This window comes from Aotus nancymaae, unplaced genomic scaffold (assembly GCF_030222135.1).
Source record: "Aotus nancymaae isolate 86718 unplaced genomic scaffold, 86718_ANA_hifiasm-v0.15.2.pri h1tg000065l, whole genome shotgun sequence".
Taxonomy (NCBI): Eukaryota; Metazoa; Chordata; class Mammalia; order Primates; family Aotidae; genus Aotus; species Aotus nancymaae.
In genome coordinates this window covers 1,258,798-1,286,611 of record NW_026988480.1, presented here as the reverse complement: position 1 = coordinate 1,286,611, position 27,814 = coordinate 1,258,798, and the positions used below count along the sequence as shown (strand labels likewise).

At 41.7% G+C, this 27,814-nt stretch overlaps 1 protein-coding gene across 5 annotated transcripts; it reads left to right on the top strand.

The window, feature by feature from the left end:
- Positions 1-255: 255 nt before the first annotated feature.
- Positions 256-27,814, top strand: VSTM2A (V-set and transmembrane domain containing 2A). Of its 5 annotated transcripts, XM_012459048.3 has the most exons (6): positions 619-688; positions 1,159-1,407; positions 2,499-2,665; positions 4,550-4,600; positions 6,708-7,044; positions 25,896-27,814. In XM_012459048.3, the coding sequence occupies exons 3-6, from the start codon at positions 2,555-2,557 to the stop codon at positions 25,982-25,984; spliced, it is 588 nt and encodes a 195-aa protein (XP_012314471.1). In that variant the 5' UTR covers positions 619-688; positions 1,159-1,407; positions 2,499-2,554; the 3' UTR covers positions 25,985-27,814. The 5 variants fall into 5 exon arrangements, with proteins under 5 accessions (XP_012314446.1, XP_012314457.1, XP_012314462.1 ...); XM_012459023.2 differs by lacking the exon at positions 1,159-1,407 and having other exon boundaries at positions 256-688; XM_012459034.2 differs by lacking the exon at positions 1,159-1,407 and having other exon boundaries at positions 256-688; positions 25,774-27,814.

The window sequence follows — 27,814 nt, the reverse complement described above, 5'->3', positions numbered from 1 at the left end:
TGCCGTCCTCCTCGGCACCGGCGACCCGATCAGCCGCGGCTGAAAGACAGCCGATGGGCGCGAGAGGCGAAGTGGAAACCCCCACTTCGGCGGCGCCGCGGAGCCCTGCGCCCTCCGCGGCCGCCCGGCGCGGGCTCCCGGGCGGGGCGCTGTCCAGCGCGCACAGAGTTAAAGGCATCATCGCAGCCATTAGAGGGAAAAGTTGCGGCGCGGCGAGCCCGGCGAAGTCCTCCGCCCGCCCCTTGCCCACTCCCCACTTCCCGAGCCGGCTCCGCGCCGAGGGAGGGCGGTGATCACGCAAGCCGGAGCGGCGGGCTGACGTGGGACGGGCTGCCAGGTACTGGAGGCAGCAGCCAGGCGGCGCCGCGCTCCTTCTCCGCGATCCCAGCCCGCGCGGCGCCGGGAGCCTCGCCGAGCCCCAGCCGGCGGGTTCCACGCTTCCAGAATCGCGGCCCCTTCTCCCCGCAGCAGCCCTCGCCGAGGCGGCGGCAGGATGCGCGCAGTGGCGCGCCCGGGGCTCTGAGCAGAGCCTGCCACCCACTCGCACGCCTTTCTTCCTGGGCTTTTCGGCTGCTGGCCACACTGATGTGACCCCCCTCCCTTTTTGGAATGATGGGGATCTTTTTGGCGTATGTTGGATTTGTTTTCTTTTCCGTTTTATATGTACAACAAGGGCTTTCTTCTCAAGGTAAGTCTGTGCTCAATGGCAAATATACATTTGCGTGCGTGTGTGTGTGTGTGTGTGTGTGTGTGCATGCGTTTCCTACACTCAAAAAGAATGGACAGGCGGATGTAATAAGCTTCCTAGCAAATACCAGTGGGCTGAGGCTGTATAAACAGTGTTCTCTTTGACGATTTTCTTTAAAGTTTATTAAACTGTAGACAAGGTAGGCTGGAGAGAAAATCTAGCTGGTGCCTGACAATGAGGTGGGCTCCCAGTGAGCACAAACACAGGGTCGTGTGTGTGTGTGTGTGTGCTTTCTATCCGTGTGCATGCACAGGGTACCCACTCATGCATACATAATCATCGCAAACAAACACGGGGCTGGATATGGGGACCCTCCATTGCCAGTCCCTCTTCCTTGTGTAGGCAGACGGGGCTTAGAGTTTCCCTTTTCTAGGTCCGTGTGACTCCTTTTGTATGTGTGTTTATCAAAGGACAGGCTCCTCTGAGGACCCATAAAAAGGCACAACTTGCATGACAAGCAGCAGCAGCCTGGCGAACCCGATTGTTCAGGACATCGCAGGCTGCAGCGGTGGTTTCAGCACCATGAACAGATCACATCTCTGCTGCCAGAAGACTGCATCACTGCTGCAAGCAGAAATGCCATACCCCTTCTTCTGCCACCTAGAACAGAAAAGTCCTTTTCAGATCAGAACGTCTCCTTAATAGCTCCCCTGTTTTAGGTATAAATATAGTTTCATTTCACTAGAGATCATTTTTAAGATTTCATAAAATGTTGAAAAGAGACCATGTCTCTCTTTAAAAGGGGGAGTGGGGTGGGGGGGAGTGCAGCCACCCCAAATCATTTCTGCAGTCCCCACAGCCCTCCTCTCCATACGTGTGCATTGTGGTTGTGCACTTCCATTGGCCACAAATCTTTCCAGGACTACTTTGAGGGAACCATCAGCTCTTTGCAAAGTGCCCCTTAGACAAGATAAGAACAACCCTGTCGGTAACAAGATAAAGAGTATTTCATGTTCAAGAAATGCCTTTCGGAGGAAGGAAACATTATATGTTTGTGAGTTTCATCATGGTTCCATGAATCTGGCAAACTAGCAGTGTCAAGGTTTGTAATGAAAAGGCTGAGAAACATTTCCATAGTGACTTCTAAATAATACTTAATGTGAACTAAGCCTGGATGTGTGATCATGGGATCTTAGGATGTGTGGCAATTCAAAATACAGTGACGTGATGGGAAAAATACAGGTTAATTTGGAAACATACACAGTTTATAAAGTGTGCAACTTGCTTCACTGATGCAGGCGCGTTTCGCTGGTGTTGCTAATAACTGTTTTTGATGAATCAGGAATGTGAATTTTGACAAATAATCATGATCCACTCTGTTACATGAAACATCCAGTTAGTCGTAGATTGTTTAGAAACTTAGAGGCAAGAGGCTCTCCTCATATATCAACTTGATAGATTGTCTAAATTGTATCTCACTGAATCTCTCATAAATTTTGTGGAATGCTGCAATCTGACAAAAGGTATTTGGATCTACCTGCGGGGTTCTTGGCTAACAGAGTTATTGGCAAGCTTATTAACCTTTCCATTATCTGGATTTGATCAACGACATAGTGATTTAGGTATGATACCAAAAGTTAGACAGGAAAGAGGCAAAGGAATGGGCCTTGGGGAGTCAGACGAAGCCGAGGATGTCAGAGAGGGATTTTGTTGCTATTTAAGTTCAGGGAAAATGTAGCGAGCTCTCAAGGAAAGAGACGCTGGCAAGAGGGGTGTGGATATTCCAAAAGGATGCCTTTCTGTTTTGCAGCAAAATTTACCGAGTTTCCGCGGAACGTGACGGCGACCGAGGGGCAGAATGTGGAGATGTCCTGCGCCTTCCAGAGTGGCTCCGCCTCGGTGTACCTGGAGATCCAGTGGTGGTTCCTGCGGGGGCCGGAGGACCTGGAACCCGGGGCCGAAGGGGCCGGCGCGCAGGTAGCGGAGCCCGCACACCCCGCGTCTCCCTTTCGCTTGCCCGGTCCTAGGGGTGTCCAGCACGGGACTGGGGGCTGAGGTGCTGCCAGGGCACCCCTGAGGACCCGCCCGGTTCTGTAGGAGCGAGTGACCCCCAGGGATTCCAGGGAGGGGGCGGGAATTTGTCCCGGGGACGCTAAGTTAAAACGCAGAAGGAAGTCCTGCTGCCCAGTCTCCTCCAGTTAAACTGGGAAGCGCCTCCTCCCCTAAGTTCTAGTTCTTAGGAAGATGCCCGCCTTGCTCCTACCGCGCTGCCACGTGCCGGGACGTCCGCGAGCCCTGTTTCTGGACGCAGAGATGGCGAGGGGAATCGATGGGCAGCCTCTAATCCCCGTCCCACCCCGACTCCCTTCTCGGGGCACCAGGCACTATAGGGGACCCCAGCCCCCGGACTGAACGCCCAGAGGACCAGGGCGGCCAGCTCCTCTCACCTCCACCTCTAACAGTTCCGTGGGGTGGGGGTGGGGGAGACTGGGAGAGAGGGAGAAGAAGGAAAAGGGGCAGGAGAGGGGAAGGAGGGGGAGGGGAGGAGGGAGAGAAGGAAGTGGGAGACCGGGAGAGGGAGAGAAAAGGAGAAAGAAGGGGGAGAGGGAAGGGGAAAAGAGGGAGAGGGAATGGGTGGAGGGGGAGAGAGAAGGGAAGGAGAGGAGGAGGGGAGGGAGAATTGGAGTGGGAAGGGGAGAAGGATGGGGGAGAGGGAGAAGGGGGAGAGAGGGAAGGGGAGGGGAAGGGGGTGGGAAAGAGGGAAGGAGGAGACGAGAGGGGAAGAGAGAGTGGAGGGGAAAGAAGGAGGAAGGGAAAGAGAAAGGAGAAGAGAGGAAGAAAGGCAAGGGGGAAAGAGGGAGGGGTGAGGAGGAGAGGGGGAAGGAGGGGAGGGAGGACTGGAGTGGGAAAGGGGGAAGGAGAGGGGGAGAGGGAAGACGAAAGAGAAGGGGGTGGGAGGGAAGGAGAGAGAGAATGGGAGGGAGAAGCCGGGAGGAAGAGAGGGAGCAGGAGGGAGAAAGGAAGGGAGAGAAAGGGGATTGAAAGGGAGAGAGAAGTGAGAGAGGGGAAGGAGAGGAAAAGAGGGAGGGAGAGGGAGAGAGGAGGAATAGAGAAGGGGGAGGGAAGGGAGAGAGGAGGAATAGAGAAGGGGGAGGGAGGGGAGAGAGGAGGAATAGAGAAGGGGGAGGGAGGGGAGAGAGGAGCAAGCGAAGTGAGGAGAGCAGGGACTAGGGGAGCGCGGAGGGCGTGGAGACGGGAGAGAGAGTGGTGAGGGGAGGAGCGGGGAGAAGAGGAGGGGAGGAAAAGGAAGACAGTGGGGGCGGGGCAGGGGTCCCGGCAAGAGGGAGGCCGCGCGCAGCGCGAGGTGGCGCCCCAGGGAGCCCGCGGGAGACTGCGCAGCGCGGGGCGGGAGGCCGGGCGGGACCAGGCGCGGAATCTCGTCCCGGGCTCTTCACCCTCACGCGTGCCGGCCGCCTCGGACCCGCCACCCACCCCCGCGCCGCCCCCGGGCCCGCGTTCGCACTCAGCAGCCCGCGAAAAACACCCTGCTGCGCCGCGGCTCCCGGCCCTGCCTTCCGAGCGCAGCTTCTGCGTGGCAGGGACCGCGCGAGGACGACGCGGGGGCGCGGGGCGGCGCGGCCGGGGCCTGGACGGGGATAGGTGCGCGGCCGGGTCTCTCTGCGGACCCCAGGTCCCCCTGACGGTCCTGCCGGGGCCGCGGAGGCCGTGTCGGGCCGAGGGCAGGTCGCTCCGCGGACCCCAGGTCGCCCTGACGGTCCTGCCAGGGCCGCGGAGGCTGTGTCGGGCGCGCGGGCGGGCGGGCGGCCTGCGCGGGACTGAGCTTTCGCTCCTCGCCGGCAGGTGGAGCTCTTGCCCGACAGAGACCCGGACAGCGACGGGACCAAGATCAGCGTGAGTGCGGGGGCGCCTGGGGGCCCCAGACCCGGCCCGGGATGCGCGGCCCTTCCTTGTCCCCAGAAGGCGTTGCCCGCGCTGCAGGGCAGCTGGGGACCAGGCTTGCCTCACTAGATACAGACAAACGGAAGCACGTTTAGAGTCCCTAAATAAAATTATATCACGTCAATAGCCAAACATTCTAGACAACTGTTTGCTATCCAGAGAGGTTGTGTGACACTTTCTTCCCTTGCTTTTTGTGACTTACCTAACAGTAAGAATAAATACAATGCCAATATCTACCCAAAATTATGGAAATAATTATCCTTTAATAGAAAGTAAAACACTAACATAGGAAAATATTTCTAGGGAAGAAAATATAAAGCATCCAACAGGATACGGAAATTGTGATGAAATTAAGCAACTCAATTTTGAATGTCATTTTAACGCATGGAATGTATTTCCAGTGCTGTTATTCAAAATCGTATAATGCCAAAAGGCAATATAAATGTAAAACCATATTGCAGGACCTACTGGCCTATTGAAAATGTAAACTTACAGTTCTCTATTGCTTGTTACTTTTACTAGGTGTGTTTTTAAAAAATGAAAATCTTATTTTTTTACTATACCTCAAGTGAAGCCACACAGCCTCAGCTAATATTAATAATACTGCATCATTTGATAAATAGAAACGAAATAGGTAGGAAATACAAAAGGCGGAAATCTGTTAAGTGTAAACATATTACTATTATTTCTTTTTAGGAATCTAAAATCCCAATGACCGACATTTTAAAAGAAAATGTATTTAAAGTTCTTACAAAAGCATAAAGTGGTAGATTGGAGTTAACATCATAACTAAAAATGTGCAAATATATTTACACAGAATCTGGTTCTATGATCTAAACGTGTAATCTCAACATGGAAGAAATAATAACAAAGATGAAATATCAACCATAAACTCTGACTTATAACTCATAAAATTTCTGACTTTTTAGAATAATTATTCTTATATCACAGAAACTGTTGTTTTTCTACAATATTAGAAAAGCTTTATTGGTAAAATCTAGCTTTTTCTAAATATTTTATTTTTCACATCCATATATAATTAGATAGATTTCTTGTTGACCATTCCACCTTCACCGTTCACCCATCTCCCTATCATTTAAAGACCGCTGACAAAAATAGCCTCACACATCCTGACCTCTGGATGCATACAATGAGAAACATGATTCCACATACAGCTGTTGACAGAGTTACCTATGGCAATAGTGCATAACAGTTAATGAGTGGAAGAGAGTTCTAGACACAGACTGAGGCAGAAAGTACTTTGTTCCCTGTTTATCCACTGTGTCACCTTGAACATACGTTCTCAACCAGTCGTTACTAACTTTGAAAAACTTAGCAGAAATAAGAAAGCTAATTTCAGTTTTGAAAATCAAGCCAGTGTTTTATTGATGGCATCCCAAGTCCCGGTAGCATAAAGTGCCTATAATGGCATGGGATACACACTTTGAGCAACAAGACTTCAGGTGATGTGAAGCTGTACCCCAAGCCCTGCCACCCCATGACAAGAGACAAGACTGCATCTAAAATTTAAGAAGAAGAAGATTAAAATCCAAGTGTCTTAACAGCACCTTTAGTAGTCACCCCAGTGTGGGAATACAAATGCATTCTCACTCAAACTCGTGACCAACAGAACGTTTTTGTGATGTCTCAGAGTTGAGGGGGTTAGTTTGTAGACCACAGGGAAAAAAGAGGTTTTTTCACCTGTAGAGTTGGCCTTATTGGCTTGTGCTTCATTGAACTGAGTTAAGCAGGCAGAGGCCAATCCCATGATGGAAAAATGACAGAGCAGCTCCTGGCAGGTGGACAGTGGGGGCCGCAGGCTGACAGATTCTGGCGGCACTCGCTGCATTGAACTAATTAGCCCGAGTCCGCAAGTGCAGTGGTTGGTGGAATAGGGTAACTAGGGCCTTCAGATGTGACATTAAGAAAATATAAAGCTCCTTCACTATGGCTATGGGGCCATTAAGACCCTTTACATTTCCAGTATTAGCAAGTTCAGGGTAAAAAGTGGGAACAAAAGCATTTGATATAGCACTTTTTTTCACCTGCAATTTTTCAGACAGTGAAAGTCCAAGGCAATGACATCTCCCACAAGCTTCAGATTTCCAAAGTGAGGAAAAAGGATGAAGGCTTATACGAGTGCAGGGTGACTGATGCCAACTACGGGGAGCTTCAGGAACACAAGGCCCAGGCCTATCTGAAAGTCAATGCCAACAGCCATGCCCGCAGGATGCAGGCCTTCGAAGCCTCGCCCATGTGGCTGCAGGACATGAAGCCTCGCAAGAACGTCTCCGCGGCTGTGCCCAGCAGCATCCATGGCTCTGCCAACCAGCGAACGCACTCCACCTCCAGTCCTCAAGCGGTAGCCAAAATCCCCAAACAAAGTCCACAATCAGGTATGGAAACCCATTTTTGAGCCTTTTATTTTACCACTCACAAACCCTCCACAGAAAGGTCAGCCGTATGCAGTAGACAGATTTGTGAATGATGGTTTTTAAAATCAGAGACCTAGCTCAGTGCAAGTGATTGTGCGAGGTGAGCCCCGAGACGGCAGCGATCCGCTCGGAGCTCAGAGCATGTAGGTGCGCCCGGTGAGTCCCCTAGTGGTGCTTCCTTTCCAGGGCATCTGAGAGCTGGACTCTGCTATTTTTCCTTTCTGTATTTACACATTATAAGAACAATAAATCACGTAATGTTGGTTACATTACAAATGCATGTTCATTTTCTCTACAGATTTATGTATCGATAATGACCCAAATTAAGAGGCTTTCACTTAATCAAAATGTAAATGGGAGAGACATGCCATATCATGCATTTTCAGCTACCCACAACTCGAAGCAGGACTATTCTCCAAGGGCCTTTGATTTTGAAGGAGAAACCTCAGCTGCCTGAGATGACGATAATGGAAGGACAGAGGGGGGATGGAAGGCAGTAAGTGGTGCAGAGATAAGGCGACTCCTGTGAATGTGCCTTCCAGGCCAATTTAGAAGCTTAGTCACAGGATTCTGAAGGCAGCTGTGCAAGTTAAAGCTGTTCTGAATGGCATTAATATATACAATCATTCAGCCAATGGAAATGCATGGACGTTTTAACCTTGATATGGGATATGGGATAAAGGCTTCTGGAATGAGCAGTGCCCTGCACAACCCCGAGGCCATCTGATTTCCTCAAACACATGACGTGGGATGAAGGGAACGCAAACATACCTACTTAATCTTTCTTTAGGTTTTTCCCTTTATATTTTATCACTGAAGATGTATCGATGCCAACATCAGGAATGGAAAATTATATTGCTAACACTTAAGTTCTCTTCAGCTGTTAAATTAAAACGTCTGATTACTTCACTAGGATGATTTCTGAGATCTCACGTCATATCATCCTGAACACACACACACACACACACACACAGCCCTCAGAAATCATCCTAATCAAATACATATACTTTATATGTATTAAATATATGTAAATACATATATCAAATATATATATAAATATATATGAAGAAATACACATAGGTATGTATCCTTAAGTCCTTGCTTGTGAACAATGCTTTTAAAATACTGTATGCCAAAATAGATTTTCTCCTAATGCTTTACTTCCTAATGGATGTGATGTGTAGATTTGTAGGGAGGGCACTTGGATTAGGGTTCTCTGAGTTTGCCCTGCCTTATCATGTAGCTGAGCAACTCTCCTGATAAGCCTTGGTCATTGTAATTTATGTCAGTCTGATGAATAGATTGGCTTAGCCCCTCTGAAGCCCAATGTGGGTGGATTTGTCTAATTTTTTTCTTTATCATCTTTTCTGTTTCCCAAGTCAAATGACAAAGGAATATAGCTGGAACATATGTGTGTGTCCATACACACACACACACAGGTATATGCTAAATGTAATGGTAACCAAATGATGGTCACAACTTTGTGACCATTATTTGAGGAAGATTTATTTAATGTCTTTGGAGTGATTTTCCCCTCTTTCTTCACATAATCACAAAAGAAGTTAGACACTACATGCAAGATTACAGAGTAGCCTAGGCAGACAATTTACAACCTAATTTGCAAGAACTCCAAATCATGGAAATGCAATTATTATCCTATATGGACTGTTCCAAGTTCAATGTCATCGATCTGTTCTGCAGAATAAAATCAGACAGATCACCTATTCCTAATGAAGAATTCCAAGGGTAGAGTGAAATGTTTTATCTCTTTCTAGAATATTATGTTAGCTTTTGGAGTATAATACTGCAATCTAAAAACATCTATTTGATTTTCATATCTCTTAGCACTGTGATTAGTGCTAAATGATGAACTCTGGGTCTCTTCTAACAATTTTCAAATAAAAGTTACTGCTCTCATCTCATTGCCAGCCTTAGATAGAAAACGGCTTTTTCTAGAGTTAAAGGTAGAAAGAGAGAAAAAAAAGACTCATGAAGTTTATATTCATGAAAAGTCCTGTTTACTAAAAATATCTGCTTATACCAAAGAGTAACCTGAAATATCTCAAAATATTTAATTTCAGTGTTTCCAACCAGTGAATACTGGATAATATTTTTATATACTTCTATCAACATTTTCTAACTTCTATTTCAGAGGCTGGGGCAGTCTAGCCACTCACTTTATTTATGTGTAAGTTCCTATACTTGCACAATTATTATATATAATTCAGTATCTGGGGTGGATATTTAAATATTATATTCACTGTAATACCCACATTCTGATTTATGATTTTTGCCTTACAATTTTCAGATTATATTCAAACAAAGCTTATTTTAATACCCATGCTTCATTTATCCATTCATTTATTCACCTTCCATCCCTCCCAGGAACTCACATATAGGCATAGGGACACAATGGAAGGCACACTTCTCCTCAAAGAATTTGTATTTTAGTTTGCAAGAAAACAAAGTATTTGTACTATCTATTTATCATGCATCTTTATTTCATTATTCTATGAAAGGCAAGATGTGGTGAAGGCACAAAAATCAAAATCTTGCTTTTCCAAGCCAATAGCTGTATTGCACCAGCCTTTCACCTTTTACTGTTTGTTACAAAGAGGCATCCTTCATCCATGGCATATGGGACACTGTCATATCAACCTCTGTCACAAAGAACTGGCCTGTTTGGCCCTTTATTTTCATCATAATCTTTGACTTAGTTGATTAAATTATTTAGACCGAAACACTCACTTCTTAATTCATGCTATTTTTCTGTCAAAGAATTTCTGTTTCCACAAAGGAAAACATATTAGCAGAAAATAATTTTATGTAAAAGCTTCAAGTTTCTATACAATTAATTTAAGCAGTTTTTCTAGAGCAGAGATTTACATCAATAGAAGAAGATGGGAAAGACAGTCTATGACCCATCTACCTATCACAAGATAAAGTTAACTGTCATTTAATATGGCTAGTCCCATACTTTTTCCAGATATTTTTCAGAAGTTTTTGAGCATGTGACTTCCCCTCCCACTTGAAGCTGTTTCTTCTTTATCTTTATAAATCCTTAACTTGTAAAATTATTTGAATTCTACCTCCATTTTGTAATCAACAATTAAAATATTGAAGCAAAACAGTTAGGCAAACAGATAAACAAAACTTGGCTTTTGAGTACCCTCCAGTTTTGTGTACCATGACCAACTTAGATGACATCAAACCCACTCCCCTCTGCCCCCCTTTTTTTTGGCTCTATTGGCAAGAAACTTAGAAAGAGGAGATGCCATTAAATGTGATGTATCGGGAAAGCAATACTTGGAGTTGGAAGCAGAAGAAATGTTCTATAGATGTTCTGAGAAGGTCAATTCCTGCTTCTTGCTGGAGGAGTCAGGGAGGGCACCCTGGAAGAAGGGGCTTGGAGGCTAGGGAGAGTTCATACAAGCAAATATGGTGAAGAAAGGCCTTTCTGAGAGGAGGGTGTCTCCGAGTACAGCTGGCTGTGGAAGTCCCAGGATCTTGACCAGGATGGAGGGGTTTAGGTCCCTCTTCACAGATAGCACAGGACTCAGCAACCCTCCACCATGCCCCCAAATGCCCCAATATACGAAGGCATTCTCTACTTGCTTCTTCCTGTCTCATCTGGTGTCTCCAATCCTTCCAGAAGCCAAACGTTTCCTCCACAGACCACCTCTGCCAGTCCTTCCTTCGTTCTCTCTGTCTTCATTTTTTTCTACCTACTCATTTTTTTCTACCGACCCCTCCCCGTCTTCCCAAGGGCACACAGAACTATAAGCGGTTTCCTGCTCCTCCTCCCCGATCCTGGCCGTGGGTCGGCCCCTGGTGTGCAGAGCTGAGTGCTGACTCCAATAGGTCAATTGCCCAGGTCAGTCATACTCCCGAGGCTGTCATTAAGTCACTGGTGCCTCCTGCTTCCAGTTCCCCATCCTCCCACATCTCGTCCTTCCCCGTCTCTAGGCAGCCTTTCTCCCTTGATCACTCCTTCCAGATACTCTTACCTCTCTTCTCTTTGCAGGCTGGGCCCTTATTTACTGGCTCCTAGCATTCCCTTCTCTCCTTTGTTGGCCTCCCCCGCTAAATTCCTCTGTTAAATATAGTTCTTTTCCCATTGTCAACTCCCTGATCTTCTCATTCATTTCCACGGTTTTGACTGCTCAATTTTCTTAGAAAATTGTCCCATTCACCTTTGTACTCTGCCTCATCTCTGTAGATCCAGACTCAAGTTCACTCTTGTCCCCAAAGCGTCTCCATGTATATTCTGCAAGAACTGCGGAGGGGTAAGGCTGTCTGCACACTTGTCTCCATCCCACCCATTGAAGCCTGTTTTCGAAGCCCTGAGCAAAGGCTGGCTGGCCTGTGACCACACTGTGTATGTGCCCAATAAAGTATGAAGTGAGCTGTGCCGATTCTAGACCTATCCTTTACAGAGGCTGAGACCTATCCTTTACAGAGGCTGAGATCTATCCTTTCCAGCACCTGCTGAGCCTTCCTGGAAGCCAGCCACCGTGGAAGCAGTGCAGCCACCTTACTGAGTGAAGCCCAGCCAGGACCCTAGGTGTGCAAGCCAGGAAGCGGCCCTGGGCATCGGGTCACTCCAGCTTTCCTCCGGCCGCAGCTCCGGTGGCTGTCTCATTGCACTGCCCAGCTAAGCACAGACAACACGCAGAACAGAGACAGAGGATGATCTGTCATTTTAAGGCACTAGGTTGTAGTGAGGTTTGTTTCACGATTGATACCCAGATCAGACCCCTAATACTAAATTATTCAAAACTGAATTTATCTTGGCTTTCTCGCCAGAAAAGAAATGTTCTTCCTGCAGTGTTCCCAAGCTCTTTTAATAGCGTCATCACAGTCATCCGTCTTGAGGAAGCATGGAAAATGTTCTCATCTCTTCCGTCAGTTGCCACACTGAGTTGTCTTAGCAATTGTCTCCCTAAAACATCCTCGAGAATCTGTGTCTTTTCTGTTCTAACCAATACTGGTTTCACTGTCAGCACAGGCCCTCTTCACTTTCCTCATCTATTCCAGTCTATTCCAATCAGAATTTCTTGTTTCAACTCTAATACAAAGGACAACAGAGCATGTACGAAATGGTTACTATTTTCAAAATGCCAACATTAGTTTTCGTGGTCTAACTTCCAGCCTTGTTTCTCCTGAGTTCCTGATCTCATTTAGTCTTTCCATTTGGTATTGCCTGAATGTTTGCAGTTACTTTGTTACGTCTATTGCTTTGCAAATGCTGTTTCCTGTGTATGAGTCTTTTCCTATTTGCTGAGTTCCTACTCAAATGCAAACTTAAAGCTTTGTCCTATTCTCTTACTCAGAGTTAGTTGTTTACACTTCAAGTTCTCAGCAGTTTGTTTATACTTCCTTTGAATTGTATTGTTGTACCTTTAGTGCTCAAAGTCACACATTCTGGAAAACCTCTTACTCTCAAGCACACCAGCACCCTTGATCACCCTAACTATAACTTCTTGACTACAAATATAATTTGTATTTGCGATACCTCTATGTCCCCTAAACAAGTGGGGCTCACGTTCTTATTTTTTTTGTATAATTATGTTTTCATAATTAGATAATTTTGCCACTGTTCTAGAACCGATCAAGACTCCCAAACAGTGTTTCTCAAAGTGAGTAGTGTAGTCTCCCTTTGCCAGACTCACCAGGGAGCTTGTTAAAATTTCATATTCCGGGACTCCGCCCAGCGCCTACAGAATCAGCATACCTGAGCGTAGAACCAGAAATAAGCATGCTTTGTTGCCAAAGTTAAAAGAATCATTAGCTTTTTAAAGTTTTGGGCAGTAAAAAATTTTCTTCTTATCGTTTACTATGAGATATATATCTGTATGTGTATCTGCGTCATGCTACAAAATGCTTTTCTTAGAGACTCTGTTCTGTTGCTCTTACTGTTTCCGGTGTTGGGATGAACTTTTGTGAAGCCGTTCACTCCTGTGATCAGCAGCTGGTATTTGTAAGGAAACTGGCCGTGGCGAAGGTGGTACTTGTGTCTCCATGAGTGGAGTCTGTAGTAGCTCAGTAGGAATGCTGATTCTCTGAACTCTGAAATACGATTATTGTGCGTTCCCCACGATGTGAACCTGACTGTTGAGAGGCAGCTGCCGCAACAGCTGCCGGGAGCCCAGAGTGGCCATATTCAGCAGGATTGATCTTAACACAGGATGTCAAAGCCGTTGGAAAGAGGGAGATGAGGGGCTGAGGGCCTTTGCAGGTAGATTGTTTGTCTCATTTAATATGTGGGTAAATGGTGCACTGCTTTGCGGTAGAGGCAGTCATGTAATTCAGATCTTAGTGCTGATTTTCGCTTAAACGATCCAACTTGGCCACTTATACAGATTAAATTAATTTGATCATTGTAATTCTATTGTATAAATGGCAACGACGTAAATCAAGTGTCTATGAATAAGATGAAAAATAGATTTGAGGCAATGATTTGGGTAACACAGGCCAAGGAATCTGCTAGGGCTATGTTTGAACCAGAATTATGTAGGTTAAGAGTCTATACTGGTTCAGTTCTCCTGCAAGCCATATTTAATTTCACTCATGGAAGTTCAGAAACTATTTGGGCCTATAATATCAAGGCCTCGCTGTAGGTTGGACGGGCTTTCCCATTCATAACTGGCCACACAAAGGCTTGCTTGTGACTACTAGTTCCTCTGTAATTAAGGAGACGTGAAACAGAATTTGCCAACGTTCTGAGCTCTTGTCTCAAGTGATTCCATGATGTCTGTGACTTTAGGAAGCTACCAGAGGAGCAGCTTCCTGGATAGATGGCCAAAGTGTTGAGAAATTGCTAGAAAGACTTCATTCTTTTGGTCATAATAATGCATATCCTTAAAGAGCACGGAAGGTCAATAGCTCCTTCTTCCAAGGACCCCTTCTACCACTGATAGGCTGGATCAGTATCTTCATCTGAGCAGTGGAGAGTCGTAAATGAGCAGGGACACACTCCTCAGACCTTCTGCCTCTGCCTCTGCCTACTCATTTGTAGAGGCACTAGCACACAGCCGTGGAGGAAGGCTGCTTCGCATCTCAGCGCCATCACTTATAGCACTGTATGTCTGGTTCCTCATTTCTTTTTTTTTTTTTTTTTTTTTTTGAGATGGAGTTTTGCTCTGTTGCCCAGGCTAGAGTGCAGTGGTACAATCCCAGCTCACTACAACCTCCACCTCCTGAATTCAAGCGATTCTCCTGCCTCAGCTTCCCAAGTAGCTGAGATTACATGTGCACACCACCACGCCCGGCTAAGTTTTGTATTTTTAGTAGAGGCAGGGTTTCACTATGTTGGCCAGGCTGGTCTTAAACTCCTGACCTCAAGTGATCCACCCACCTCGGCCTCCCAAAGTGTTGGGAATACAGGCATGAGCCACTGCACCCAGCCTGTTTCCTCAATTCTTAAATGAGAACTATACTACAATCCTAACAGGGTTTTGACAATTAAAATAAATTATGAACATGTGAAGACTGGCACTTAATAATCCCTCTGTAAATGGTGACTACTTGCTGTAATATGACTATTATTGCATATGCTTATATACAGTTATCAGCAATGAAATGATTAGAGTTAATGGTCTTTACCACCTGGTTCTTCTAGGCAAATATTTTCTTTGCTGGGTGTGACAAAGTGCTGGGTTAAGAAAGGAAGACTAGAGCCTCATTTCTGGCTTATGTTTTATGGTTTGTAATTTCAGAGCTTTCTTTTTTCTTCTGTCACAATGCCATTAATTGATGATACATTTCCCTCTAAATAAGCACAACTTATTAGCCACCAGCTGTCTTGTCCAAGGATCTAACTAGATCTTTATTGTAAAACATGATAAAATTCCAAAGGATTTTTAAGAATTTAAACTGCAACCTGAATAACAGGTATTCTGAAGCCATGATTATACAAACTGGCTGTTCCTCTTAATTAAATTCAAGCTTTCAAAAAAAGTATTCTGAGTTTTAAAGTCACAAAGTAATTAGCAATACATCTGAAAATATAAGCAAGTTAAAATATTATTGAAAGCCTTAAAAAGAGGCAAAAATAAAATAGGAATATAAATCAATAATGAAAATGTCATAGTTTATGTTATCAGGTAGATACAGATTTGATTTCTAGATTTGCTATCTACCAGCTTGTTACTTTGAGTGAGCTGCTCACAAAATCTCTCTGAACCTCAAAGTCTTATGTATAAAACTGATATGGTAATACTTATCTGCCAAGGGTCATTTTTAACACTAAATGAGATAATAGGTTTCAAAAATCTAGCAGAATAAACCTAGCACATGAATGAGCTCAGCAATGCCTAGTTCTCTACCTCTTTACCTATCAGATATGAAAATACGCTACTAAATAACTATTATTTAAGAGGATAATAAAGAAACAAAAATATGAATAGAGATTAAAGGGAATAAAACAAGCCTGGAAAGCTCTAAAATTATAATATCTAATGAATTAAAAATGTAATAATTAAAGAAGGATTTATTTAATAATGCCAAAAGGAGACATATGATTACCATTTACAACATGTATCCAAATCAACGCCAATGAAAGAGCTAAGCAGAAAAGAAAAATCAAATATAGGAAATTAGCATAAAATAAAATACTTGAGACTTTGAAGGTTAAAAGTTACAAAATACTTTGCAAGTGAAAATATTTTAACTATAATTTTAAAATTTTATTTAACTAAAATGTAACTAAAAAATAAAGCATCAAACAAGGAAATATTTGTGTCTGCCACTTAGGAAAATAGTAATTGTCAGTGTTTACAGATGCTATGATTATGTAACCCATTCCTAATCACTTAGAGACATTAAAAGTGATCATAAAATATGAATAGAATTAAGTTAAAAGTATAAACGTAGGTCAATCTTCTACATAACTACAATACCAAAATAGAAAATATTTTGGGAATAATATTCAGTCCTCAATAGGAGCAACAAGTAAAAGATATAAAACATATAATCTTTTTTTTTTTTTTTTTTGAGACAGAGCTTCGCTCTTGTTACCCAGGCTGGAGTGCAATGGCGCGATCTCGGCTCATCGCAACCTCCGCCTCCTAGGTTCAGGCAATTCTCCTGCCTCAGCCTCCTGAGTAGCTGGGATTACAGGCACACGCCACCATGCCCAGCTAATTTTTTTTTGTATTAGTAGAGACGGGGTTTCATCATGTTGACCAGGATGGTCTCGATCTCTTGACCTCGTGATCCACCCGCCTCGGCCTCCCAAATTGCTGGGATTACAGGCACTCGTGCCCCTGGCCATAATCATTTTTTAAAAAGGATAGTAACAAGTAGTATGAATATGAAGACCAATAAAACACTTCGTTGAGAGAGTTTGGGTTTGAATAAATGAGTTACAATGCTGTGTTTTTGGATGACGCATCTCAGAATTGCAAGTATGTCAGGCTTTTCAGAAGTATTTATAGGTTTGATGCAGTCTCAGTCAAAACCCCTTGTCATTTAAAAAGATTTTTGACAAATATAATATTGGCAAAAACTTTCTAAATCAAAAAGCATCATAAAGGTTCCAGTGAATCAGACATTCTGCTACATTGTCACCAGCATAGTGAATCAGTACTTCCCTTGTGAAGGAAAATTTGTCAGGGAAGAGTAATCACAAGGCTTTAGATTGTGCAGTCCTTATGTTCCTGAAATTATACTTCTAGGAGGTAATTCCAAGGACATCATAGTGAATCATGAATTGCAATGCTTATTACAGAGTTTTTCATACACTTGGAAATACACAGACAACCAAAAGCAAAGTTACTAGTGAATGTGTTAAAGCATGCAGTGAACATTAAGCAGCTTCTAGAATCATGTTCTCAAAGAATGTTTAGTGACATTAGAAAGGACTCAGTACATAATATCACAAGAAAAAATACAGGATACAAAACTTTAAAGTGAAAAACTATAGCAAACAGAACTTTAAATCAGTCTGAGCCATGTGCATAGAAAAATGAAAAAAAAAATAAATGAAATTGTACAGCAGAAGTCAATATAAGTTATGCTTTCTAATTTTTTGTTGTTTTCCTTGTTTATAACATTTGTACAATGATAATGTATTACTCTGTTATAAACAGAAAAAGAAAATTTAAATTTTTTCCAATTAAATAATGGTAAAGTTGTCTCATGCAAGAGAAAATAAATTAGCAAACACATAAAATATTTCAACAAATAAAGAGGAGTAAAATAAAATAATGGTGTATAACTATAGAGTTTATGACAAAATCTTAAAAACATCTACACATGTACATATATGTACCTAAAGTACTGTTATAAAAATAGTGTACTCAGAAATTGCTAGTAGCATTGAAATTAGGAACATTGTATATTATTATATCTTATTTCCTGGAGGCTGAGTGGAGAATCTGACCATCAAGTTAGTCTTGTTTTTCTAAGCAGATAGGTGTGATCTTAATGAATTTATATTGATTAAATAAACACATACAAGTAAATAAATATCATGCAATCATTTTTCCTGTCAATGAGATGACTCACACAACTTCGAATTCCAAGAGAGATCAAAGTGAGGAGCAATGCATTGCCATGGGGAGTATCACGGGAAATCAGGACACAGGACGATTTCTAAACAAGAATGTTTTACTTAATGCGACTGCTTCGGAACAGACTCTGAGAGAGCATTTTTGCATGAATTCAGAATCCTATAGGTATAAAATATACCTGATATAGGTGAAACAGTGCTTGAATAAAGGTAAATAGTGAAATCTAGGAGTTTCTTATTCCTGATTTCTTATTCCATGAAGCTGACAAATATGAAGCTGTAGAGAAAATTTAAAAGATGAATTTAAGTGAAGCAATTGTGTTATTATCTTCACAGACAAACATTTTAATGAAGTTAAATAATGCAGTGAGATACTTCAAATTTTAAAATGTAAAGGTATCAAGCCCTGCAGTGAAGGGCCCTGTTTTGAGATCAGTGCTTTTCTTGATTGATTTTGATGGCTTCTATCACACACCCTGAGGTGTGTCTGTATATAATCTTTTGTCTTTAATTTTTCTGATTAAACAAATTCTTATGCTATGAAGGCAATTTTCTAACTTCTAGCATTGTAAATAGTTAATTCGAAAAATCCTTCATTTAGGGGATTAAGCAGTAGAATCACAACCACTAATTAGAAAAAAGACTTTAGAATTTTTTTAAAAGCTTACTCTGTTTCAAAGTATCTGAAAATATTGTAAGGGTTGCAAAGATAGGAATTGTGTCTTGATACTTTGAGTGTTATTGCAGCACCTTGCATTGTGTTTAGCATGTACTTTGAGTTAACTGTTTACGGATAGAAAATTACATTTTGGTTTATGTATAATGAGAAACACTTCTGAAGATAATACCACTGCTAAGAATATACATTAATTTTAATGTAATTTAGTGAACTTTTAAGAAAACAACCTCAGACTGCCTATGTGCATGGTCAGAAAAAATTTAAAAACAGCCCTTGGACCATCCTTCATCGTATATTCGTGATGATAATTTATTTAAAATAATATTTAATGACAAATTATGCCTGGGAAGTTTGATGAACAAATCCCAGCAATGACTTACTTCTGTCCTTTTATTTGTATATCTTGATAAATGAGATGCGAATTTAAAAAATCTTGCTTCAAATATTTCTAATTACTTAATGCTGATAGCCAAGAAGATAACTTCTACTAATGAAGATAATAAAGCGTTCTAATTCAGAAAATTTGAAATAGCTAGATTAAGGAAAAGGATAAAGCCACTGGCTCAAACTTGGAAAAAATATGGGTAAAATCTTAAGACATTTTTCTTGTGTTAAAACAGGTGTATCTTCTGAAGCCATATAGTTTACGCTCTTGTAGGTCCTGTTGATGTTAGGTCCTCCGATAATTCCTTCCTCAAAGTCAGACATTCATGAACCAAAAAAATTAATTTTTTGTTTTGGTATTTATAAATCATGGCCGTGTCTTTATTTTTCAATTTACCTAAGAAGATATGTGGGAATCGAAATCACATATATGTTTCTTTCCTTCTCTTTTTCTTCTACTTTTTCACTCTTGAGTTCCTCAGTTGCCATTTCTTTAAAAATATGAGATGTTTTTCCTGCTTTGATGAGAGGTTTCTCTCTGACAGTATTGGCGATGAGAGTCTATAGCAACATGCAAAGCAGGTGTGGATGAGGAGAGAGACTTCTTTATTTCACCACCTGGTGAGCGATTTCTCAAATGTTCAGCCAAACTGACCCCTGTTTCGTCAACTCACGAGTTGTGCAAACGCTTTTCTCTGCCCTGTTCAGTTAGTAGTCACTAACACTAGCTGCCCTGCCCCTCTCTTGGCCTCCTAATTCAGGGCAAGCTGTCCTCACAGTGGCGGGGAAGGGCTCTGGGCGCAGTCGCTGAAAGGGCACCTGCACGTGGATGCCAGTTGTCTCTATTACATTCCCCTATTTGAATGCACTTTCTGAAACCCTTAGTCAAATTCGGCACCATTCGTGATCAGGGCAACAAAACCACGTGTGAAATCCCTAATGTGGAATTTGTGATCATTCAAATAAATCCTTGATTAATAACTACCTATGCACGATAAATAAAGAGAATGCTGATGAATAATGAAAGCAGACAGGCAGCAAGCATTTTTAAACTCTGTGACTGAATAGTTTCAAGCATTTTAGCAACATTTGTTTATATGCCAGTAAATGTAGTGTTAATTATAAATCATTCTTATTTATGCATTAAAGCAGTTGTTAAATATATGTGGTATTCAAATTTCATACTTGGAAAGCATTCTTTTTTGCTTTTCCACCAATTTATATTGCTCTCCTTTACATTTTGCCAAAGCCATTCATATCGCTATATATTTTTAATAGGCGGAATTGGGAAAGTATAAAGTTTTCAGATCTGAAGACTTGCCAGATTAAATTATGATACAAATTTATTTGTACCTTCTGAGCTCTAGAGTCAGAGACCGGATTTGAGTCTCAGCTTCACCACCTACTAGTTGAATAAACTCCAACAAGTTACATAATCCATAAGCCCCTTCAGTTTCAATTTCTTCTCAGTAAAATGATTATGGTTACCTCCTGGGATCATAGCCAGAGGTCAAGAAATCATAGGTGTTCAAAATTATTAGCAGTTCTATCATAACCATCATCCCATCTGCACAAGATCAGTTCTCGCTCAGATGGGTGTGCTACCACGAAAATGTGCTGTTTTCAGATGTGCCGTGGCCCCGGAAGGAGGAAGGCAGTGATGTTGCTTACATGTGTCTACTCTTCAGTAGCTGTGGAGGTAGAACGGCCCAACAGCTGCAGAGCAGGGTTCTAAGCAACAGGGGAATCAGGAAGGGTCTCCGGTGAATGGAGTGACACCCACGCACCCTGTCCTGTAGACCTGTGTTCATGGACAAGCCTACTCTCCCTTAGCTACAGTAAGAGCCCTCATAACTAGAACAGAGCTGTAAATTTGCTGACTAAAGGAAAGTAAGAAAGGAAATTTAAACAGCTGCTACCAGCATGCCGGGGCACATTAAATAGGGAATTTATGTATTAGGTCAAAGTGAAGCACATTTCTTTTAAAAAACAGATTTCTGGAAGAAATTGGCACCTGACACATAAGCATTCTAATAAAAAGATATTCTTCTCAAAAAATTATGGGATAAAATCATTCTATTATTTGACCTTTCCCCTTAAATAGTGATTTAGTACGTGCAAACTTGAATAAAAATTGCATTAGATGCTAGCTCAGTTTTTCTCACGCAGCGATTTTCATTTCTGAAGCTGGCATCTGTAATAAAAGAGAAATCTGTCCAAAGGGCCTGTCTGCTCGAAGAGCTGTAATGGACACTCAGTTCTTCATAAGCTGGACTTCTTCACAGAAGGAAAAGTATGTGACTGTTCCTACTTTTACTATTGGAGAACTTCCATTTTTAGGTGCGTTGCTGTGAGCCTTACTAATACTCACTTTTATGAAATGAGGATTCTGGACTCAGACCTTGCAGCCACAGTGACGTTGTGGGTGGAGGAGAAATTTTTTTTTTTTCTTGCTCCTTTTGACTCTATTAGATGCCCAAACAGGAAGAGAAAGAAGAGAAAAAGCGATCAGGAATCATGCCTAACGCTGCATACCGATGCCCTGGAAATGCTGAATGTGTCCAATATCTAAGCCAACTAGAGTTGTATTTACATAGGACATTAACCCATCACAAAATACTCAAAGCCAAGAGAAAGTGGACATTTGGAGAACTGGCCAAATGTACTTGGAGTAAGTTGTTCATTTAGTTTTCTCCACTCTGCACTTTGAATTAAATACCCACATCCTCTCCCGGGATCTTTCCGAGAGCCCAGAGCTCTAGTTCTCATTCCCTGCCTGTCACAAAACTGATGATGGCACTTTGACCCATCAACGTCACCTTTCTTGGGCCCAGACTACCAAATTTGAATAAAAAGTTTGGAAAAGAGGTCTTTGGAAAGAAGAAGGAATGTTAGAATAATATTAAAGCCAGGTATTAAATGAAAATTTAAATGAATTCAGAGGAACCTTTGTAAGCTGTCAAAGTCTATGCTATGAAAACTTCAAAATATTGTTATAAGACATTTGGTGCATTACAAAGAATAAACAAGTTTTATGTTTTATTAATGCTTAGAAAAACCAAGAGCCTGATAGTGTTTTCATATCCAATATTTATCAGTTCAGCGTTGGGGAAAAGTTAAGTTTTATATCAGGTATGAAGTATGTTATATGTGAACTATGTTATGTGCGCTGCATGCACTTCCTCTGAAAAGATGAGTATACATTCAAATGATAGCTGCATATCTCGATTTAACAAATGCGAGGTATTGGAGCAAGGTTGCTTGCCTCAGGGGGTTTCAGAAAGCGGCAGATTTCTGCTCGGTGCCAATGGATTCCGTTGCTGTTTCTTCATTTCTGTGTCTTTGCATCACTCCCTGTTAGGATGAGTTACTTCACCTTGCTGGGTTACGTGTTCCTGATCTGCGTATTTGCCACACAGGGTTGTCGCGAAGGTTAACTAAGATGATGGAGGCACAGTGCCTACTGCATGTTGCCTGGCACCTAACAGTTCCCCAATAGTTTCATTGCGGAGGGCAAGGTGTGGGCATGCGGAAGGAGGCAGCACTGGTCAGCATGCCCGGTGTCTCCCAGCCTGATGACTGCGAGACGCAGGGAAGAAACGGTAGCACAGATGAAGGTGTAAACTGAAAAGGAGGTGCTGACAGGCAGCTGGGAGCTTCCACCTGGCGGACACAGGAGAGGGGCACGGAAGGGCGAGAGGTGCGGGCACAGGAGCTGGTGCTGCAGACTCTCCAGCGGGAAGTGGCAGTGACGCCAAGCAGGCCCTGGCCTCTCCAGGCAGTGGCCCTCTCTGGCTGGCAACAGGCGGTCCGCTGGAGGGGAGGGCAGCCACACACTGTTTCCACCCGACTGCTGAGGCTGCCAAGGTCTCAACTGCTATGTTTGGATTGTTTTAATGTTGCTTCCTTTTTGTAATGAAATATATGGAATTTCTCTTATTCTCTGAAATCATAACAATAGTGAAATTAATATCTGGAAGGCTTTTTCATGTTTCTCCTTGGCCGGGCTTTCATTTGTCACACTCTCTTGAGAAATGCTTGCCTGCTGCATCTCAGGGGAGGCGAGGCCCACACCACAGTTGCAAGAGGAAGAGAAAGGGGTGAGAAATGGAAGCCAAGCTTCTGCCCTGCTTAGACTTCTAAGACTTCTTAGACACTCCCATTTACAAAATGGAGAAAACACCTCCTCTGCCTTACAAAGACTGGGAATTATACTCGCGAGAGCGCTATGAAAATCTTTAAGCATAAAAACGAAGCCAATGAAAGGCATCATGATTAAATAGATGTCGAAGGACGTAATGAAATGGCATTCTGTGTCCAAGAGAAACCTCTAGGTCCTGTTAGGCCCCTCTTCATCTAGGCCTGCTGCCTGTAAATTTTCTTCACATAATTTAGATAATAGCATCTTCTTTTCTTCTTCACAGAGTATTTCATGTTTGGGGTAAGGTTTTAAAACTCTGGAGACCTTATTTTACACATTGAAAGTAATTTTTAAAATTGCAAAAAAAATTTTACTCCTTGCTTTAATTGAGATAATAGCATAATCAGTGAGATAAGATACAAATATGATGAATTACACACCATGTAGGCCTGGTAAAGAACCTAGCAAAAGAAAATACTGCTGAAGCTCAGAGGAGAGGGAGATTACAATTAGCTGCTAGGAACAGATAAATGGACAGGCAATTATCTGAGGGCAATTGTTGCTTATATGTGTGATTATATTAAGGGAATAACAGGTTACTCTGCTTGGCCTCAGCAGAGAACAAAAGAAACCAAATAAAACAAAATAGGAAATCCTATCACAACACAATACCTGGCATACTAATATGACAAAAATAAAACAATTCTACACAGTTGTTATGCTCATTTGAGGACTAATGGGGAAAACTATCTCATTTAAGATCTCAAAGTGAGTGGCAGCAGAGGAAATCAGAACTCAGGGATCTGACGGCAATCCTGGCTCGGAGTATTTCACAAAATAAAGCATTTCTACCTGTAAAAATGAGCACAGAGTAGCCAAGGTGGACTTGTTACATCAAAGTTAATATTTCCATACAATAAACCATAACCTGTTTGCTAAGCAGTAATGCCATTATGCAATTAGTATAAATCTGAATGAAAATGACTATGATGATTATTTGTTAAAATTACACAGGAGAAATTATAGCATTTTAGATTCTCAGATTTCACTTCTAAAAGTCTTTAGGCCTGCAAAGATAAAGAAGTGCATATCTTTTCATTCAAGACATAAATAAAAAACAGGAGAGAAACAATCAGTGACTTGATGACGATACAGATTTGCTTTAGAATTTACTATATAGGAAAAATCTTTGTAATTTTTTCTGGCAAAATAAATTGTATTTAATTAAAAACATGCTAGCAAATGCATGCACCTAGAGTGGCTGAATGATTACAATCTGAAAACAAAAGTACCATTCTGCAATAGTATATTACATATCTCATGGAAGTTCAAAATTTTAGTAGCCTCAAAATATTCTTTACACTGTGTAATTGGGTTTCTTTTTAGTTATAATACTCATGTAAATTACACTTTAACTTGCACATGCTGGATATAGTATGATAGGGAATGCTGGGTCAAAATGAAGCAGCTGATTCTTTAATATCTCATTAGGCTAATGGGGTCGGGCCTGTCCTATGAAGCGTTGATTAATTAAGAAAGGGACGACATAAATTATGGTGCAGTTTCAACAAATCCAAGCCAATCTGCAATACCCATGCTGAAAAGAAAACCATTATTTCACAAAATAATTTTAAAGAGTGAATTATTTTACCAAGTTGTATTAGTATTTTAAAACTTGTATTTGATACCAGACACACTTTGTGTGAAATCAAGGACTATTGCCTATTTAGGGAAGCATTTAATAATTTATTTTTCTTTCTTTTTTTAATCAAATGAATCCCTGTCAAAGAATTTCTCTTCAAAAGATAATGAGAACACATGTTTAATTTTGGGAAGCTCTGATGTTAGTGGTTCTACATGGATCGTGTGCATTTTCCTTGCATGATCTCTGTACTTAGAACTGCACGTAGACTGAACTATCACTTTTGCATTTTTTGAAACTTGTCACCCAACTTGAATAGAGGATCACTCTACGGAGCCCCTTTACTAGCCTCTGGGTCTTCCTCCAGTCACTAGGTTTCTGTGAGGAGATACTGTATTTTGGTAAATATATAGCCCACCTACCAGAAAGGCAGAGTAACCTAGCAGAAACACAGTAATGTAAGTTTACTAAATGGCTACCTTGGAAGAGCCAAATATTTATGCTACATATAGTGACTTTTAGAGAACAAGGGGTTCTGCCACAATTTTTATCATTGTCAATGTGGACCCAAACATGATTTAGATGAAGTACTCAAAAGGTTACATTTTCCCATGCTTACCCACTTCAAACACATTTAAGCTTTCTCCAATTAAAAATGAAAGAAGAAAATGCTTTGACCCTCATCACATTTTAGTTCTTTACTGATAAAGGCACACAGTATGTCAATTGTAGCTAGCAGCTTATTGAATAAAATCTATGAAGAAAACAATGCAAAACTACAGTTTCTTCCCTGAGATAGTCTTGGAGCTCTTTCATGAGTTTCCAGTAGCACTAACTGTCTCCCAGATTTCAAGGATTAAAAGAAAAAAACCTCACTCTAAAAGTCAATGCCCAAATGCACCCACCCTGGAACAAGCTCCCGCCTCATTGAGGAGCCTGCTGTTTTCAGGTTGTGTCATATTCCCTGTGGATTTATGGTCATGCAGTAGGAAAAACAGGGATGTGTTTTTAGGTACCAATATAGGAAGAACCAGATGACTTTAGGGAATGATCCTCAAGGAATTACTTGGGGGAAATGTATCTGGATTTACCCCTCTCAGTGTTCCCAGCCGTGGGATAGCATTGTTTGAAAACAGACAAAACAACACCAACTTCCTGGGACTGAAATCCTTTGTATGTGTTGTTGTTTGCAGTGCATGCCAAGACATTCATGAGCACCAGAGCCAAGCTGGCGAGCTAATTAAATATATATGTGTATGTGTTTAAAACAGCCTAATAAGGAGCGTTGGAAATCTTCAAGATGAGCGAATATCTTATAACTTCTTCCGCAGGTGCGAGGATAGCTACAAGCCATGGACTTTCTGTCCTGCTTCTTGTTTGTGGCTTTGTGAAGGGTGCTTTGCTTTAATCTAAAGTGCTGACTTTTTTCCAATATCACTTTCTCTTCTTAAAGCAAAGAGCAAATGGCCTGTAAAATCTACGGAGCGGACAGCAAAGTTGACCCTAAACTCCAAGCACCACCCTGCACCCACTGTACTCTAATTCACTAGACAAGGAGCGCCTGCTTCGGAAGCATAAATGAAGAGGCTATCACACGCTTTGTTGATCATATTTTCTTTGGCAAAACACTGATCTTTTATTTTAAGAGAATTAGTGTGAAGTGATAGGACATTTTCTAATAGCAAGATCTATTTTTTTCCCTTTTCTTTCGGCGACTAAAGTCACTCACTGACTGCTCAAGGGTTGGCCTGAATGTCATCGGGATAGGGAATATTTACTATGGATACCACTGATTTCCTACTAAAGGACCCAGTATCTTCAGGAAGCAAACAGAGATCAAAAGGCTACAGAACAGAAACCATCATCAGACAAAACCCCCTTTCAGGGGCAAGAACAAAACTATCAACACTGCAAGTCAACAAGAAGGACATTACTTCAAATAAGGAATGACACGAGAAAGAATTTTTTTTATTTTCCATTTTTTTCTTGGATTTTTCTTCTTTTTCTTGATTACAGTTCTTATTCAATGGTGGCAAGTGCTGGTTATGGCCAATCTCCGTCAATCCTAGGAGGTTTATAGAAATACATTTTGAGTGTTCTATATTTCAATGTATTTTAATTCATTTTGCAATTCCTGTATATGCAAACCTGACAAATTCTGTAAATTGCTTATAGTATCTGTGCTATAACTTCAGAGTAGATGTACTGCGACCCTCATGCAAGCTGATTTTTATCATTATATATATAAATATATACTTAAGAATATCTATGTGTTGGGCCACTGACCAACTTATTTTGACAAAACATTTGTTTTTCGTTGATGATTCATATACTGTCTGGATTTTGTAACACATTGTTTCACTTCCACAGGTCTGACAGCTGCAGATGGCCTCTAGTGTCCTCTGCTTCATTCTGGAAAGCGCATATTCAAAATTGTATCAGGCTGAATTAATTTTGTTATGTCTGTGCTAAGTTGGAATTTGCTGTGTTCCTTTATACATGGTGTTTACTGAGGTTTGAGAGTCTCTGGACTCTGAAGAATGTACACACGCTGGTTTTGACAGCTATTTCTGTATTATTATCATTATTACTCTTGTCGAAAAGAAATGTTGCTTCTAGAAAATTTGCCTTGGAGGTGAATGTGGGGAAGGTGAAACACTCACCGTAATTCCCTAAATTCATGTTAGAGCATTTCTTGCTATGGCTAAAAATGCTGCTTCCTTTGACCTTTATGAATTTCCGTACCTTTGTCATTCTGTTCTTTGCTGCTAATTATATTTTAATGTCTCCTAATTAAAAATTAAAATTTGGTTGTTGGCTAAATACAATATGCAAAAGATGACAGCAGGTCCTCAACTAAAGAAGATTAATGTGTTCAGTTTTCACTGGTTAAGTGAATTATAATTTTAAATATTCCAGTCTTATTTTTGGCTTTATGATAATTCAGACTATTTTATTTTGAACCTGTTTTCTACCCTGGCAAAGAAAGATCGGCAGAACTATTAAAGTGTTCCATATAGATTATGGAATAGATATAGCTTGAGAGATAAATGACCTAAGTTTTCCTTCCAGAGAGATTCTTCCATTTTCTCTCATTACAAAACCCGAAGATCAGCCATGTGGGGCCATCAGCTCCCAGCCTAAGGTCCTATAACCCGAAGCTTGAAGGCAATCAGTACTTCTGCTTTTCAAAGGTAAATGCATTCAATTTTCTTTGATTCGGTTATAAGCAAGTGTATATTTTCATAATATTCTTGACATTACCTAAGGAATAATATTTCATGCTAAATCTTTTATTGCCATTTTTCCCATTCATTTGGTTTATTATTTCACTTTAATGAGAAAAATATAATAAAGGTTTTGATTGCGCTA